Raw genomic sequence first — 19,552 nt, 5'->3', positions numbered from 1 at the left:
AATTTGACTGTGCTACTTTTAAGACATTGAGACAAGACTGGAGAGAATCAAAGCCATCCTGTTAGCACCGCAATGAAACTCTTGTGTTTTAAGAGGTTCTGCTGTAGCTTTTCATTCTCTCCCACTCCATTCAAGTGACTTGGCTCCTCATTTATGTTGGTACCATAGATCCCTTCACCAGGTTTCATCATTTCACAACTCCAGTTGCCACGACAACAGGATGCAGCTTATCTGTGCTGTTTTCATATTTCCAGTTTTTGTTGCCATAACAACACAATCATTCTGGCTTTCTACAAAAACAGAAACTTGAAGCCATGTATTCTAAAGGATGAAGGATTCATCATACATGTATCTTCATGAGAGAAGAGATTTGTACAGGCAATTTGTAAATTAAGCTATTTTTTCTGAAGGGGGATTTTTCACTCACAAAAGTGAAAAGTTGACAGCAATTGCTAGAGGCAGACTGCTGAGACATCTAAAGCCTGGCCTTTAATAATAGCCAGAGTAATATAGCAGTAGGCCACTTCCGAGTGGGGACTCCCCACAGTGTCAGATTGTGTCAAACTGCACAATTGTTATGTGATGTGAGTAAGTCTCCATTTGTGTTTCACCCAGGCAGATCTGAATTAGATGCTAGATGCAATTCTCTTGAGTTTTAACCCATCGGCCTCCCCATTATTACCAGCACCACCACCATGCAGCTTTGTGTTTGAAGGCCCATTTTAATTCTGTAACTCAAGCTGTTGTTGCAGATTTCTTTTCAGACTGACCCTTTTTGCTTCCAGGTGACTGCATTTTGAACTTTTATTTACAGGAAGTGCACATTCATAAGACTGGTGAGAAAATGTTATACAAACACAGCATGCATAAACACAAAACAGTGATGGCTATGAGGGGTATCAGCTAACATGGCACCTTAACTTCATTACACCCTCATTTATGTACTTCACTAATGAGACAAGCACAGGTGTCCAACACAGTCCCTCACATGAGATGAATAACAATAATACAGTCCAACCTGCTTTAGCCATGCTTGGTATCCAGAAGATATAAGTTGGAATCCATCTTTTGGCATGTGTATTCGGGGCTAGGAGAGAATAGACATAAAGAGAGACCTCCTTTTACACTGGGACCTAGCTAACCTAAGTCTAAATTCTGGAGCATTTTAAACAATGCAGATTTTTTTAAGCCACGTATGAAGGTTTAGTCCCCAGATTAGTTCTTGTTTACTTCTCTGATATCAGCTGCTTCAAGAACACTTTTCTAACAATTTTAACCACCATTTTTATGATTTCCACCATTTTACATTTCAACTCAGTATATATAGGTATTTCTTTGAAATTTAAATACAAATGCATTTGGATAAGCACAGTCTCTGTGGTGGGTGCAGTAGCAGAGACTAATGGTCAGTAATGCTTTTGCCCCTACATAAAGCTAAAAGGTGTCAAAACGACAGTAGTCAAGCTATGAGAGTGCTTTTACAGTTACCATCCTCAACATGGTCAGACTAGACACTGGACACCATAAGAAGGTTAAGGAAAATTCCTGAAGAGGTGCAGCCTTAATACCAGGGTAACAGGAAACTATACACAGACAAAGCCATAAATTATGTCTCAAACTGATAGACAAACATAATCTCTTCCCCATTTAGTGTTTTCATGCTTTATCCAGTTGAGGAAAAGGCAGGACATCCAATTGCTCTGGAAGCACAAAACATACATAGCACAATTTACAGCTAGAAAGAAATATGTAACAAAAAAAATGAAACACTGCCTGTCATGACAATCATTTGCAGTTTGAAGATATTCTCACAATCAAGTGGATTCAACTCTTCCCCCTCCCCCTGCAAAAGGAGATGCTTAGAAATTAAAATCACATCTAAGCAACAGGACCAGACCGGATATCTGCAGAAACCAAGTCCAGAGATCTTTCTTACTCCTGGAAACTACTCCACAATCCCTTTCTTAATTCACTGTACTTCCACTCCAAACCAACAGATGTGTGCTCCTACCACTTCTTTGAGAAGGCTTGAAAAATCTTGCTCATTTTCAGAATGGCTCTATTCAAGGTGAGTTTACGCCCATTTGTTCTTGTGTCAACACAATATTTAGTCTGTACAAACTGTGTCCATCTTGGTACTTGTAACACTGAAAAATAAAATTGGTTGGAGAGGAAAAACACGTGATCACTGAATGATGAACTTTCACAGCTATGGTGGGGATTTTATAATATACTTTGAACGTTAGTTATTTTTGCTTTTCTCCGGTTCGAATTTAAATCCTCCTAAATCTTTCAAAGCAGTAGTAAGATTATGCCCTAGTGTCCTAGCCAGTAATCTCAGTTAAACATGAATTGTAATAACCACCATTGTGCTGATAAATTAAAGTCAAGTATATCTGGTTACTGCATTTACCTGCTGAGTTTGGACTTGCAATGCTTAATACATTAACAAACTATGTTTTAGGGGACTTCTCACATAGCTAGAAGCATCATGCTCCGAGACCTAATCCTTACTTCAGCACTAACTTCATGGGTGGTTAGTCTCTCTACTACTGTAAAATGAGGACAACATTCATTTAACCCACCTCACAGGTTTGGTGAGAAGAGCTGCTGACATTTCTACATGCTTTGAAAATATGAAGTGCTACATATCTAGCAAGAACACTACATAAACCCATATTTTACTTCTGGCTCAAGTGCTTCTGTTGCTTTTTCAAAGTAGCACAGCACAGTATACCTATCAAGAAAAAAAAAAAAAAAAAAAAAAACCAGCCTTCATAAACAAGGAGAAATAATGATCTTTTGAAGTCACAGTGTCAGGAGTAAACAGTCCTGAATACCAGTCTCAGATCTGCCCAGGTTCACACAACAAATTGTGAAAAATTACTTCATTTCTTTCTGCTTCTGTTACCTAACCTACAAATTAAAGAATAGCAGTCAAGCTTTCTCTTAGGACCAGTAGGCTAGTTAACATTTGTAAAGCCCATCAGTCCAGAGTAGTTTGAGTGATTGATATAAGACACTGATTTAAACCGTTTAACTTGAAGACTCTGATCCTGCAAATATGTAAGTGTATTAACAGATCTATTGTAATCAACAGGATTACTCTCATGCAGAAGTGTCTCAAATATCAAAGATAACACTGTATTTCTATTCAGCCAACTCTTACCAACACAAGTTCTTTGTGACTTCAACATAAATTTGCTTGAGTATTAGCAATAAAAGTAATCAGCAAATTAGTAGCTATTGTAAACTCAACTTATTTTTCAATGCTGACATGTTAAATATACAAACAGAAGAAACTAAGACTCATTACTCATCCTTCAATACTGTATTTGCAAAATCCTCTCAGTGGAGTATGTCTCCTCTACATTTGATAAACCTACTCTCATCTAAGAAGAAAAGAAACTATATAGAAAAGAAGCAAATTTTAACAGTATGAGGTATGTCACTACAGCTTATGCCATTGAAGTGGACTATTGCCCCTCATTCACATTAAACACAAACACTGATAGAAAAGCGTAATTTCACTAAAATCTCACTGATTCACCACTGGCTAAACTTTTGCAACCAATCTCCTAAATTCTGAACTGTGGTTCTCCTAGGCACATTGTGAATGACCCACAGGAATATATTCTTCAGCACAGACAGGCAATTAAATAAGTACATCTGGTTAAAACGTTCTGAATTTCAGTATCCAAATGACAGCAGACACAACTACAAAATGACAGAAGAGGAACCCATATATGCTTGACAATTGAAAAAATAAAACAAAATTGCCCCTCTTCCCCCAGCCTTTAAAAGATGTGGGGGACAGACAAGCGCCTTGTTTGAAAGCTGTACTATTTTAACAATAAACACTAACATCTTCCACAATTATGATCTATTCAAGGCAATTCTATTAGCAATACAATTGATTGTCCACAGCAAGGTTAATTTTTGTATTTTCATGAGCCCATACCATTTATGCTCATGGTTCACTATCATTCATAAGCATAATATTTTCTCTTAGAATCTCTTAGCATTTTCCATGACTAGAAGTCAGGATGCTAGAGTAATTTTGTCTCTTTTTCAATAGCCACAACAGTGTTTGCTTTCCTCAAAAAGTTACTCTGAAAGCAATCCAACCGCTAATTTCTACCGTGCTATTTTGTGAATATTTCACATTTTTACCTAGGTGACTGATTTGTAATATAACCTTGTCTACTTCCTTTTCCAAGACATTCACATTTATTATTGAGGAATTGCTTTAAAAATGAGCCTTCCATCACCACAGATGGCTTATTCCACAACCATCAGCAAGATATGCACAGTCCAGAAATGCAATTTTACTCTGTGTGAAATGCCTACTTTCTCCTTCGTCTTCTTGGTGGCCACAGAACTTGTCATCTATATATTACCCATATATTAAAATTATGATATATATTGCAATTGTCTATAAACCCGTGAGCCAGAATAGCTTACTTCGTTCATCCCCTGACTTTCTTCTTTTAGTAATCTACTCTACCATTTTTAATCTATTTGATTTCTGCAGTCCCTAGTAAGACCCAGAACAACAGAATGATTTCTGAGAACAAGTCAGTAATTTAAATTTCAGTAGTACCCTCTTCCCTTCCCTACAAAGGCTGATTTTTAGAGGACATTTAATTACAGGCCTGAGTTCCTATTTTCTAAGCCTAAACACAACCCCTGAAGGCTTACAATATTTGAGTCACAGCTGGAGCTGTGGTTACTATACAGTTTAAATATCAGCCTCTTTACTGTGCAATTTGTTTTGAAAATCAAATCAGATGCCGTGTCATAAACAAGTGCTAATTAAGTACTGAGCGGAAATTGGGCTTTTTTGTGCAAGAAGAGTTCTTAAATATCTGCATCTTCACTTCCATAAGAAAGGATAAATATGTCAAGAATGACAATTATAAAAGGAAACCTACTACAGTACTTGCGAGGCAGTACTGCTGATTCTCCTTTTCATGTTTCCATGTAAGAAGAAATGGGGGGGGGAAGGGAAGTTGAGACCTGTATGAAATATATATGTACTAAGGATCTTATGAATCTGATCATATAACCCATAATGCTTCCTTTTCCCTCAGAGAGGACATTCACTCTGGGTTTCCATCACATACGATTTAAAGAGGCAAGCTAAACCCATCTCTCTCTGTCACTGCAAAGCAATAGTGAAGCTACTTATATTTTCATTCCTTTTAAGTTATGATCTACACACAGTATTTATTTGACAATAACACTGCATTCATTAGATATAACACCTTGTTTGATAAATACCAAGTGAAGAACAGGAGTAATGCATTTTAATACTCTGAAGGTTGCCTCTGAGTAACAACATTCACAACTCCATTAACTAACAGGCTCTCGGCTACAAAGGCAGAATTAGATCTGTCAGTCACTGACATGGGAGGGCATGGCCAGTTGCACTGAAGATTGTCCAGTTGAGATGACTTCCACAACAAAGGAAAATATCCCCTGTAGCCTAGAACCTGTTAATGAGTTTGTATGCATTACAGCAATAAATTGAATTCCTACTACAGAATATACAACTTTACAGTCCAAACAGATACCTTTGTCCACTGCCCCAAGCAGTACTCAAAATAAGGCATAGTTAGATCTGTGGTCTCTAATTCAACAAAACCAAAGACAGGATTTCAAAATCTTTCATTATTGTTAGGAGAGGAAACCATGAATTCTCTGATTCCGAAACTCTAAGCTGCCAATATTTAAGTGTGCTCTTTGTGAGATTTTGTAGAAGGAATGAACAAACACTGAGTCAGCTACTGTCAGATCTCAGTTTGATACAAACTCCTTCAGAAGGACACAGCACTCTCAAACAGTAGGCTCTGCCTGCCTGCAAACTTAATGAATTCACCGCACGTGGTGAACATGGCTACTCTTGTTCTTTAGTGAATCTGTTTGGAGTATGCTGACTGAGATGTGCTCAAAACCAACTCCCACTGGAGAATGTCTATTTATATTTCTTGACAGATAAAAAGACTCAAGCTTTTATATCCTGTAAGAGCAGCAACTACCAGGAAAACTACTTTTGTAACATGAAACACCTGGTTACCTTCTTAAGGGCTCACAAGAATACCAAGCTACAGTATTCAAAACCAAATGGAGATCTGTGACAGCACTCCATTAATCTTTGGGCAAAGTAACAGCAAGCTCTGCAAACACACTTACTATAGCAGCATAAAGAGATCCTCTTCGTGCCCATAAGTAAAACATGCTTGATTTCACACCCACTTGACATTTTGATTTTGAAATTCAAATCCTATATTCAGTCTCCTTCAAGACTGTAAGATCTGTGATGAAGAAAAGAAAAGCTACATTTCTCATGCTACTGTCTGAACTTGTGCCAGGTAAGTACCCAACGAGAATAGTGGCATTCACAGTGCAAGCATTATGTATAAAACAGAATCTGGAAGCTTGACTAGAAATCAATAAAATTAAGTCAATGCCGATTAAGTATATTGACTCTTTTTCTTAAGTCCATAGAAAAGTCAGAAAGCTCACCTGGATTCTAATTCTTCACTGACATGCAGAGCATCAGGGATAGAAAATTCTGTACTTGAGGAAAAAAATACAGCCAAGGTGAACAAAATTAATAAGTCTGGAAAACTATGATCTCCATATCAGCGAAAGAACCTACAGTGCCAACTTTCACCTTCCTGACCCCCTGCTGAATTTTAGGTAGTGGACAAAAAAGTATGCAGAAGAGATGGGTTACAGATCTGTGTCAACTACCCTGAAAAGAAATCTGCAGTTCACACATTAAGCAGACAAAATAGTAAGAGGAATACTGTGTTTTTTTCTAAAGAAATGGAAATGTTTTCAAGAGCAGACTCCTGCATTCAACCACATTTTCTGCTTAGCTAATGAGCTCTTGTCTTTAGAGTAGACTCCCAGCACTCAAGCCAAACATTTTCCTGTTCAATAAATTAACCAAAAAACTTCTCTTTTACAGGAATGGCCATTCTATACCAACTCATTTCCTTCAGAAAGCACTGTGCTACAATTACAATGTGGAATATATTCACCCACCATAAGTAACTTGGAATCCGTAACTAATTGCTCCAAGTACTTATCAAGATATATTAAATTTCCTTTCCTGATCTAAATGCCCTGTACTGAGTTCACCTCTTTGACAGTTCTCAACTCCTGGAGACTGGCACAAGATATAAATGCTCCTCTGTTTGGCTTAACTAGAGGAAATTCCTCCTTAAAACAAGAAGTACCAAAGAAGCCTGCTGTCTCAGAGGACTATGATGCAAGAATGAAGTGGGGGCAACAGAAGCAGCTGAAGATACCAAACAGGCAGCCTCTGGTAGCATCCCCATGCAGAATAAGTATCTGTAAGAATACTAACCAGAATTAATCTAAAATGCTGCAGAAATGACTGGCTAACCCTTAAAAAGAAAAGAAAAAAACAAACAAACAAAAAAAAAAAAAAAAAACAAAAAAACAGCCAAACAAACAAAAAAAACACCACCCAACCAAATCAAAAACTACAAACAAACAGCATGTCCTGTCTCCCAAGAAAGGAAATCTACCAAGACTGAGTACTGGTAACTATTGCCAAAATGAAGCAGTCACCATGGGAGGCGTAAGTAAATCTGCTCCCAATTTAGAACAAATTAGAATTAGTGCTAGACTAACCCAATCTTCTTCTTTAAGAAGATCACTGAAGTCCAGACAAATTAGAAGTAGTTAAGCATTTGATAGATGACATGTAGGAAGTTACTCGTTAAAATTGAGAGGATTAGGATTAATACCAGAGTTGTAAAGCAGATAAGAAACTAAAAAGGGTAGAGGATCACAGGTTATTTTGAAAAAGGGTCCATCAAGCTGTACAGAGCCTGATTCTTGTTGAAATCTATTACTAATCTTGAAATTAATGTTAAGATATTCTCCCTAATGGCTAAGAAAACCAAGAATTACCAATGTGCTAATGAAATTGGCTGAAGACAAAGTTAAGGGACATCATAAATACATAGGACACACCTTCTTGAAGATCTGGGTAACAGAACCAACACAAGATGTACATAAAGTAACATTACTGCTATTATAAACTAGGCACAGAGTAACTGAGAAGAGAGGAAGAGGCCTTGGGATATGTTACTCATTAGATACTGACGGTTCAGCAATAAGATGCAGCCATGAAGATGGCAAATACTGCAGGACATTGTACAAAGCGAAAAATTCTCAGAAGAGAGAAATTAGGATTACTGCTTTTGTACAAGGAACCAATAAAACTTTTCCCTGGGATATTCTGGTCACTCATGTTCCAGGGAAACTAATAAAATTCTGCAGCTGCTTAAAAAGGTCTGCTAAGATGATCAAGAGTGATAGGAAACATCTTATGACAGAAAGAAAAAAAATTTAAAAATGTTGGTTTAGCCTGACCAGATCCAGCTCAGAGGAGAATATGATTGCTCTCCACAAATAAGCAGATGAACACAGGGGAGCAAGAAGAGCTGTTTAAGCACAAGGACAACACTGGCACACGAATAAATGAGAATTAATTAGCCATGAATGAAGTTAAAACTGCAAAATAAGAACAAGAACTCTAGCTTCTGAAATAGTCAGATTTGGAATAGCTTGACAATGGTGTAGCAAAGAAAAACCTACTCACTTAAGGACTGTTTTGAGTAGCTTCCAAAAGGGACTACAGAGTACACTGTCTGCCGATATCAGACTTGAACCCATGCTCCACAAGACCTGTTCCAATCCCATGCAGAAATGTTTCTTCTCAATGATGGGATCTGTACTGTTTTGCCCTTGTATAAAGTCTTATTTTAAGGTCAGTGAGGTATGGATATATAGGAATATCTTCCTGTCAGTCAAAAAACTTTCAGGGCATTTCTGCTTGCTTATAAACAACAGCTGTGACAAAGTCCAAGAGCCACACACTTCACTGGAGTCATCCCAGTCAAAAGAAGAAAAACAAAAAAAAAAAAAGGAAAAAAGTTACAAAGAAAATGAACAGGGAATGCAGATTTTTGTTCTTTCAAACCTATTAGCAAAAGAAAACACCTTGTGTCATATTTGAAGAGGGTGTTAACATTGTTTGGATTTCTTCAGAAAACTGCTAAGATGCTTCCAAGACCCATCTTCTAAAACAAGATTGATCCATCATTTCTTGAGACTACATCCGCTTCTCATTGTTCTAATTTGCAGGAGATGAATGATAGCTGGCTGCGCTTCTCAATCCCATTGAGAGTTTTGGCATATAAGAAGGAAGGGCATTGAGTAGACCCAGTGCAGCAGCCCCCTGGAGAATCGCCAGCATCTTCCTAACAGACAGAATGCAAGGCCAACTATCCATAAACTAAAAGCAACTCCCACATAAACACTGCTCCATTCAGCATCGCTCTCACAATAAATTGTTTAGAGAGGGAAAGTGACTATACTGTATGACAGAATTTCATGCTAGACCATTTTTCTCTGAAACAACTAGAGACTGTTTGGGTTGCTGCATGAGCAAGCCTGGAAACATTAAGATTTTCTTGTCTAGTCAGAATACAGTCTAGCCCTGCTTCGTATCCAAGCAAAAACAGTCATCATCTTTCTCCTCAGTATTTAACCCATCCATTTGAAAGAAATCCTCACAATCTCTAAGTAACTATGTCCTTAGCTGGAAACATCAGAAGAGAAGACTCCTACAGACAAACTGAGAGAATCCACATGATCCAACTGATGAAAAAACCACACCAGAGTATGTGGTACCACTGGCTGGCATCTCCCAAACAATTTCTACAATCTTCTTCAGATCTGTTTTGCTCCAGGTGCTTCTGAAGAAGATGGGCCATCTAGACTACAGTTACAAGTACACTTATTACTGTTCAGCTAAGATACAACTGCACTTAAGAACTACTACTTTATTCCTTCATAGTATGTCCCAGCAACTTTTCCCTTCTTACCATGAGATGAAGAAAATTAAACAAGCATTAAGGCTCTTTGCTACTGCCAGTCCAAACTGGTTACTCCAGTGGATTCTGCCAAGAGGTTGCATGGCTCCTGCTCAAAGACTGTAAACACGTCTGTCCTTCCTTCAAGACCGGAAAGACCCCTTGCCGAGCTTTCCCATTCCTACTCATTCTCTCCTTCCTGCTGCTCTCATCAAGATGAACGCACAGACCCTGTTTCAGCAGTGGGGGGAGGGAAAATTAAATGGGACATTTCTCAATTCTTAGTACAGAGGACTAGAAGCAGCTAGGGAGAACAAAATTATGATCAATCATTTGTTTCCAAGGAAAATCACTGCGGAAAAGTGAAATAATTTAAAACTGAAAGTCTTCACTGCCGCTTCTCAAACCTTCTGCCATCACAGCTAACAAATTTGGCTGTGCACACAGCTGCAGGCAGGCTGAGCACCCATTGGTTAATAGAACCATGAACTTGCAGATGAAAGAGAAAAAAAATGAATGTTAATGCAGTTTTTAGAAATACTTGTCATTGTTTCAGCATTGCCATTTAGTGAATGGGACCGATTTCTCTCTCAGTAGGGGATGATATTTTAATGATGTAACAATGTACTTCCCAGAAGAAAGACAAGCCTCATGAGGCAGATTAAAACTAAGAATATTCAGATCCCATTAAAATCAGACAGTTTCAAGCCATTTTTAAAATTAATTTTGTTTAATGATAAAATGTGTTATCTTAACAGGTGGCTAGCCAATTGTAAAATTAACCAAAACATGGTCAAAAGCACAAGGCTAGCTATTAGAACTGGTTTCTTTTTATTCTGTCTTCTATTATCAGTGTACCATATGACCCTACACAAATTCCTTCAGTCCATGACCCCAGACAAATTTCTGAGCTTCAGCTTTCTCTTTCTGCAAAGCATGGGCAGTGTTTGTCTAACATGAGAGTTCCTCAAGACCTCAGATAAAGAGACATTGGAAAGCACTGTTGTCTAATAAGCAGGACATGCTTAATGCGACTCCCAGGATGTTTATTTTCAACAGTTTCTGTAGGATCAAGTTAAGTTTTCCTCAGCACTAATCAGCATCCTGTCAAGACAACAGCTTCATGTTTGATTGCATATTAATTGTACTTTGAGCACTTACTATTTAGCTGCAGACACTGGACTCTGCTGTGCTACTACTCATTTTTGGTTTCCACAGCTAAATACACACTGGATTCAGCTCTTCTGTGCAAAATCACTTAAAATATACAATACACCTTGTTGAGCATCTCCTCAATAGTAGAATGGAGGAAATGAGGAAGACTGAAGAAAATACTGAATATTAGAAACACTAGTTAAGCTTGCCACTGAGAATGGTTAAATATTACACAAATCTCACCAGCACACATGGAGGCTAGAGATAACACGATGTAACCAGACAAGGAAGTGAGAAAACAGCTTATTCCATCTGCATGGTTGAATTTAGCACGAAAATTTTAACACAACAAAATCAAGTTGCTTGGCTTGCTGGTTTAGCTGATCTTAATGTGATCTGATCATTTATACTCCAAATACTGTTGCAGCAATCGCTGAGAAAATGAATATGACAAGAAATGCATCTATACAGGTGAAAAAAGTCAGGGGAATCCCTTTGCTCAGTTCTTAATGAAAACTCGTCATTTCCAGGTATAACTCTCCTTGTAATAGAAAACAAGTACTTCTCATTGACAAGTTTTATGATATAAACAAACTACCAGCAGTAAAATCCAAAGAAAACAAAACAATGGATGGACACATTCATTTCACAAGCATAACCAGTAAACATTTATACATCGAGAAGTACTTTCTGATCCCCATTTTAAATGTTTTAGAACACGAATTTTAAATGAGACCAGACCATGAAATTTCCTCTGCCACTTAACTTCCACTCTCAAGTCATTCTTTCCGCTACCTCAGCAGCTGCTAACACTGAAAATAAACAAGAAAGCAATGTACATTTACATTTTCATCTCATTTATGGCCCAGAGATCAGAGTTTGGTTGGCCACTGGCAATACTCCAAAGATGACCATTTCATTTCTTCTTCATTAGGCACCTCTTAAAGAGGCAATCTCTGAACACTGTACATTCTACTCTAGAGACAGACTGCTACAGAATTTTCTTCCTTCATATGAAATCTTCACTACCTCTTTCCGTATCACAAACCACCACAGAGTACTGAGAATGTTGTGGCCACTGCCCATGTCTTGTATCTTCCAAGGATTATTTAGGAAACCCTTTGCCTAACCAAACTTTGTGGATAGAACAGCCTGCTTTATCTTACTAATGAGAATGATAATTTAGTACCAAATACTCATGAGGAATTATAGCTCTGCTGACTGGCAAATAATTTGCCAAGGCAGATTAGTTTAGCTGCATAAAATAAATATCCACCTGCACATACTAGCACTAATCAGGGCGTGAAATTAAACTTTTTATTCAGTGGGAAATAACTGCTGCAAGGCGGCGATTTAGTCTGGGAAGCAAATATTAAGGTCAGCCTATTCTCTCTGATGTTTATAGTATATATTACAGTGTGGAGAGCATGGTGCAACAAATTCTGCTTTTTAAGTCTACGAAACTAAATACTTCAATGATGCGATAGCAAATTTGCCATTTGCTTTTCTAATTGCATACATTTAATGGAGCAAAGTGGCTGAAATGAAACACTACCAGAGAAGCAAAGGTGAAGTTACTGAAGTACCAAAGGCCTGCATCAAGTGCAGAAAAATCCACAGCACAAAGTTTGGGGTAGAAGAAAATAAATCAACATTTTCTTTATAGTATACTAGTCCAAACAAATACTCAAACTAAGAGGATGTTATTTCAGTTCTATTGGAAAAAAAATACCGAGCATATCTTTAATATTCAAGCAGGATTTGCAACCACACATTTAGGAGGCAACTCCCTGCTATTCCAGCTGTTTTATAAAATTATTTTCATTGTTTTCACACCACCCTTGCTTTGGATTCTGTCACAATGACCATGACACAACTATGTTATTAGGAAGTCTGTAAGGTTCTCAAATCGGTATTTTAAAACAATAGCTAACAAGTCCTAGGTCTTAAAAATTTCAGTCCTACTGACACCATAAATCATGCAGGTTCTGTGCGCACTCTTTTAAAGTATAAGACTTTGTCCACCTGTTCCATATACATATACACACCCAAATAGAGAGGAAGAGGAAAAAAAGAGCAAAAAACCAAAGAGATTCCAAGTCTATTACCCTTCAGCCTCCAACTACACTGACTATTCCTTACTATATTACCTGCCATTTATGTGGAAGATCCTACAGATATGAAAATATAAAAATTAAGGAACCTCAGGGTTTTCTCTCATTAAAAAACAAACAAACAAAACAAAAAAAAAAAAACCCTAATGATGCATCTTAAAAAGACAACCAAGAAGTTTTAGTTCTTCTGTGAAACTGGAAGGCAATCAGGATCTCCTAGAATCACGTCACACAGAAAGAAACGGAAAACAGTAATCTGAGGGTGAAATGGAAAAAAGACACTTGTGAAGAATACTAGTATCAACAGCTTCCTATTCACATGCCAGGAAATGAAATGAAGTACTGCAAATTGATTCATTCAGAAAAACTGTGAAAGCAAAACTTCATTAAATATCAATATATTGCCTCCCAAACCACCCTAGATTGGATCCCAAACTGGTCAGGTACTGCTCCAAGCACTGTTAATTAAACACAACTGAAGATGTCACTAGTCCATTCAAGAAAACAGATGTTGCTTCATCAAGCTTTGATATTTTTCTTAAATACCTTTCAAAATGAGGAACAAAAAATATGAACTCTTATAAAAAGGGCTTTATTGTATTTTTATAGCATATTACATACCTTGTAACAATCATTCTGTTAAGTGTGAATGTCAGTTTTATTTTCTGTCCCTTTTTTCCTGGCTATTTACAAGCTTTGTAAGAATCATTCCTTAATTAAGTCTAAACATAGTTTTATATAAATGGATTCCTGGAATTAAAAACGTTCAGACTTAAGAAATGATTGTTACAGAGACTGTAACAGGCCGTAAAAAAGAATGCCACTTTAAACAAAGATTTCTCATTTTAATTAAAAAGATAATCATCAGAACATTCGTATACTTAACAGAACCATTTGAAGCTACTTTGAAAAAATACCTACTATTCTATGCAGGCGTATGTAGTTTACTTTATATGACATTTAATCAAAGTCTCAGTTGAGCCTATTGCACTCATACTTTAAATACTGTATCTACAGTTTTAAACACTATACAAATATCAAAGTTACTTATTGAGCACCTCATTTCTAGTACTTTTGTAAATGGTTATGACAACAGAAATCCCATATTCTCAAAGACATAAAAACAGAGCTCTGCAATGCAAGGGGTTTTGGGAGAGGTTTTTGTGTGGGTTTTATTTTAAGCTAATGGGCACATTCGCTTCTCCTTTTAGTTTGTGCATCAGTCTCTTATACACTGTACTTTACAAAGAGCGTAGTTTTGTCTGTAGTACTGTAGAAACATTAAAAGAAGCTGAGGTGAACTGAAACAGGTTCCACTGTGGTAAAATTGTTGGTATAGCTGCAGAGCACTAGACTATATAATTTACAAGATCATATTGTAAATCTATGAATAATTAAAAAAAACTTTGAAAGATGACATGTAGAATACACGATAAAAAACACTCATTCACCAGTAAAAACAATCTTCCCTGGTGAGTAGTTGCTTAGTATTGCATAATAACAACACACAACAATTTAATATCAGAAATAAATTATGCCTTCTTAAAATGTAGAGGTAAATTGAGTAGGCAAATGAAGTTAAATAAATTACTTAAACCTTAAAGTATTAGATTATACATATTGTAGCTGACCATGGATAATTAGTAAACTGGTAACAGATATTAGCTAAATGTAATACTGTTTCATTGGCAAGTAATCAAGGCAATACCTGCCAGTAAGAAGGCAGCCTTCTTTTACTCACATGAAATAGTTCCATAGACATGAGCACACAGAAAAAGAAACTAGAATCCAATTTGTCTTTCAAAGCATCAAATATAGATACTTTAAATCAAGATAAATTCATTCATAATATTAGCGTTGAATGAAGTCTCCACATGACATTTTGCTATTAGAGTCAGACATTAAGATAAAAAACAAATCACCAGGTCCATCGTGCTTGATACCCTGTGACTCAAGAGAGCTGATCAAAGTCAATGTCAAAATTTAGGTACTGACTTTAAGTGGAAAAAGTATTATTTTCTAGAGAGGCACAAAAATACTATCATTTACAGGGCTGCTTTTCAACATCAAATGAAACCTACCACAAAACCATAGCAAAAACAAAACTATCAAAAGCTGGAGAGATAATAGGTCTCGTGCCTCCAAAAAATAAAATTTGAGTATTTACCTACAATGGCACTTGGGAAACTCTCAGGAAAAATCAATAACTAATAGCAAAGCCCACCTCAACCCAAACTGTGAGCCACTTAATAAGGAAGATGTACCTGAAGCATAACACACACTTGCACGAACAAGATAATACACTGTGAATGATTCAGCATTAGTTGAGAGGATGCACGAGCTGATCTACTACCTGTATGTAGATAACTGTACCAATGCCATTACTGCAGTACCTAAGCACTTTCTGAGTGCTAAAAGGCAAAAAAACAACACACTTAAGGGCCAAGCTGATATCTGCAACTAATACTTATCAGAACAACCTACCTGTGCCACACCCCTACAAACACCAAAAGACCCCACCAAGTCTGACAAAAACTTCACTTTAGCATAATTATAGGGTCATGTTCTAGACAGGCATGTGCTAAAACAAAAGTCTGAGATGCGTTAAACAAAAGCTTTTCTCACTGTCCTCTCAGCCTGTAAGGAAAAATACCCTCAAAAATTGAGTGGACAGAGGGAAGCCACATCTTTCACTGCACTTTTTATAAGCATTTTGCATACAAGAGGCATTTTAATAAAACATTGAGGAACTCGGTTTAGCTTTTAGTTCTCTGCACAGCCTGATCTTGGTAATTCCTCCCTTTATCTGGTGCTCTTAACAGATGCGCCTCCTGTAAGAGCAGCTCTCTCTCATGCTCAGGTCTCTCCCTAGTGTCAGGGAGCTTTATTGTTCAAGTGGAACGCAGCCAGCTGCAAGATGGACAGGGATTCCCTCAGGTCCCAGGCTCAATCTAACTGAAGATCTCAAACGCCTGGACTAAGCCCTTGAATAGGAATCTTAGCACAGAGGGTGAAAAAAGCAGCGTATAAGAAGTCAGCGTAGCATGTTCACAGTGCTGCCTGGCAGAAGACAAAAACGTTTCAGCAGAAACTTTTCAGGATATGAAACTCACTATCTAGAGGCAGGTTGTAATTACTAAGCTTGGCCAAACACAAGCGCAACAGGATCTGGGACACTCCTTTAGCCAATCAGACACCAAAGAGGGTAGTTTATTATTACTAATTACTACCTTGCCTATTTAGGTATCTATAGCACTTTCCCACTTCACTGAGCTGAGACTCTATAAATCTGACAAACTTGGAGACTACTAGCAAAAGGGTCAAAAAGTCTCAAGAGAAACAAGTTATACAAGATCAGAAAGCAAAAGCCAAACAAGTGTTTTGAAGCTCAATTAAAAATTAAAATTTAAAACTAGCATTTCCTCAATTTCATTTTGGACATATGTTCTGAAGGTTTAATAGAATTGCTGCTTCTTGATGAGCTTAGATTTAATTCTGTACCACTGGAAGCACTAATCCAAAACAAACTTTTAGCAAGTGTTGCCAGTGATTTGAATGATATCCTTAGGGAAAGGACAGTCTGGGGCACCCAAAATTTACATTCAGCTCTGTTGGCAACAGTTTGTTTTCATTTCTAAATACTATGTTTCTGGCCAAAACACTTAGAAATATCAACAAATGAAGAAAGAGAGAATGAAACTACAGTTTAAGTGCATTATGCCTCAAATCTAAGTAAACTAGCCGCATTTGAAGAGCATTTTGAACGCAAGTACCCCCAAGGCTGTTTTCCATGCCAAAGGCCAGCTCGAAAACCTACACACTGTAAGTGCTCTTCATTCACTATCAGTGACATGCTGCTGCAGTAGCAGGTGAAAGATTTAAGTGTTGATATACACAGCTCTCATGGCAGAACAGAAGGAAAAACAAAATAAAATTGCAGAGAGGTGGTGTGTAGTGCAGGATAGTCTAAGGTGTATAAGTAAAGAGGAAAACACGAGAATTACATGCACAACCCCTCCTGGTGCCTGTGGGCCCCTCCGCAAGCTCCTGCCTCACTCGAGTTTAACTTCTCTCGCTCCCAGGTGGCACCTGCAGCCCCCTACACCTCCTCCGACACAATGATACTTTTCCACAGATTTGGGGGCCCCGCTCTCACCACACAGCCCCCCCATCCCAGCAGGCAGCTGGCCCCCCCCCCCCCCCCCGCAGCCCACGGCAGCGCTCACCGCCCTCCCCCGCCCGCAAGACGAGCGGCCCCCGCCAGCCCGGCGCCCCCCAGCCCATCAGACCTCAGAAGCCCGGCCTCCCCCAGGGCGTCCCTTCCCCATTGCCCCCAACCTCATCTTCCCCCCCCCCCTCCTCCCTCACAGCCCCTCCTCATCCCTCGCCCCTCCCCCCGGCTGCCCCTCCACACACACACACGGACACACACAGGTGCCCGTGCCCACCGCCACCAACCGCCGCGGCCCCTCACCATGAACTTGAGGGCCTTCTCCTGCAGCACGGCCTCGGCCGGGTCCATCGTCCTGCGCCGCCAGGGCCGGGGCCGCCCCTCCTCTCAGCGCCAGGCCGCAGCCAGCGCAGACAGGAACCTGCGCTGCCCCGCGGCCTCCCCCCCCACCCCACCTCCACCTCGCCTCTCCCGCCCGCACAACGCATGCGCTGCGCGCAGGCCCACGGGAAATGGAGTCCCCGGCCGGGCTACCGACAAGGGCCCGTCCGGCGATTCGGAACTACAAAGCCCAAAAGACCTCGGGGCCGGGGGCACGCCGGGAGCCTATCTGCGCATGCGCCGGCCGCGGAAGAGGGGGCCAACGGGAATTGTAGTAGTGTGGGGCTGTGAGAGCGTAACGTGAGGGCAGAGGCTGGGCAGGGGCAACGCTGTTCGGGGCAGGGCAGCGAGGGAAGCCCCTCTCCGCGGGGGCTGTGTGGGCCTCTTCCAGCACCGCACCTTCCCCGATGAGGTGTAAGGCTGGCTCCCGAGTCACATCCCTGCGCTATCTGCCATCAGCATCTCATGTGTGGCTAATGGCGGGGTGCCGGGGCAGCTGCTAGCAGGTTCCCCACGCAGGGCACCTCACCCGCGGCCCACGGCATCTGCAAGAGCTTGGCTGCTCCCATGTTTTCCTCCAGTTGCACCCCATGCTTGTGCACAGTCGATTTTCAAGTGAATTGTTACAGGTACACCATCTAAAATTAATCTCATGCACTGGCATATCCCTGTGTGCGCAGCACAAGTACCAAAAATACCTGGTGACCTTCATCCAGAGAGAAAGTCCAAAGGGACCATTGCTGCTCCTTGGCAGGGGATATGAAATGGGGAAACTTGCATCACTGGAATGGATTAAGTAGACTTACATCAGTCTTGAGAGATGTTTGTTCAAATCCATCCCATAAAGAAAACACCTCACACAAACAGCCTCCTCCCATGGAGCTTTGGTGCCCCTATACTTAGCTTTGTTCCTAATAATGTTTCTAAATCAATTTGCCCCGAAAACTGGGCCAAGTTCTCTTCGCTATACCAAGCAGCAAACAAAAAAATAATTGATCAACATCCCTTTAATAGCAGCTGCACATAGACTGAAGGGTATTTACCATATCCCCCCACCCCCATCCTTCTTTAATCTTCTCTGTTGCACACCAAGGAAGACCAGCTCACTCTTTGGCAGCCATTGCTTCTAATCCTCTCTGGTTTGTTAAATTTGTCTAATCTCTTTACAGTTTTCCTACATTTTTCACAGTGTGCCCAAAAAATGAAGCTGCCTCGCATGGAGCAACAGAGAGGAATTACCTCCTTTGTCTTTACTACTAATTATAAGATCCCAATAAGTTTTCCTTTCTCTATAGCAAACACAACACTGATTGCTACACAGTTTGTCATCCAGTAAAACACTCAGACTCTTTTTCTTGTTGCATTTACATTTTTTACTCTGCATCTTAAGCGAGATACCCTGAATTTATTCCTATTTAAATGCAAAGGAGCCAGCCACAAACATCAGCACTTGCTTACCGACATGCAGCTTGAACCCATTCATTTTGTTCCTCTGTTTGACCTATGAAGTGAAGCTTCCAGTCACAGGTATGAAACCAGCATCTCCCGTGCACCAGTCCCTTCCCTCATTTTCTCTAAACACCCCATCTCCTTCAGAATTTTAAACAAGATAATCAGAGAGAAAATGATGCAGAGAATATACCCATTACTGGATTCCTTGCAGGGACATATGACCCAGGTGGTTCCCCATCACCCAGTGCCAGGAATGTCTCCTCCAGCCAATGACCCAGCAGAGGTGACAAGGAATGTCAGGCCATGTGGGGTGTGAGGCTGGGATGAGCTACTCTCCCAGAGCAGTGGCTTAAGAG

General features: G+C 39.6%; 1 protein-coding gene across 4 annotated transcripts in view; it reads right to left on the bottom strand.

Annotated features, from left to right (window-relative positions):
• Positions 1-17,805, bottom strand: part of BTRC (beta-transducin repeat containing E3 ubiquitin protein ligase) — a 123,048-nt gene extending 105,243 nt beyond the window's left edge. For 2 of the 4 annotated variants that reach the window (XM_032994479.2, XM_032994499.2), the window contains exons 1-2: positions 17,667-17,805; positions 1,019-1,087 (exon numbers count right to left, since the gene is read on the bottom strand). In XM_032994479.2, coding sequence (XP_032850370.2) covers positions 1,019-1,087; positions 17,667-17,714 — 117 coding nt within the window. In that variant the 5' untranslated portion in view covers positions 17,715-17,805. The remainder of the gene's footprint in view (positions 1-1,018; positions 1,088-17,666) is intronic. The other 2 variants (XM_032994494.2, XM_032994507.2) reach the window with 1 other exon arrangement.
• Positions 17,806-19,552: the final 1,747 nt, after the last annotated feature.

This window comes from Tyto alba, unplaced genomic scaffold (genome assembly GCF_018691265.1).
Source record: "Tyto alba isolate M040663 unplaced genomic scaffold, T.alba_DEE_v4.0 Super-Scaffold_1, whole genome shotgun sequence".
In the NCBI taxonomy this organism is placed as follows: Eukaryota; Metazoa; Chordata; class Aves; order Strigiformes; family Tytonidae; genus Tyto; species Tyto alba.
Note: the sequence above shows the minus strand (reverse complement) of the source record. Positions and strands in the feature narration are given on the sequence as shown.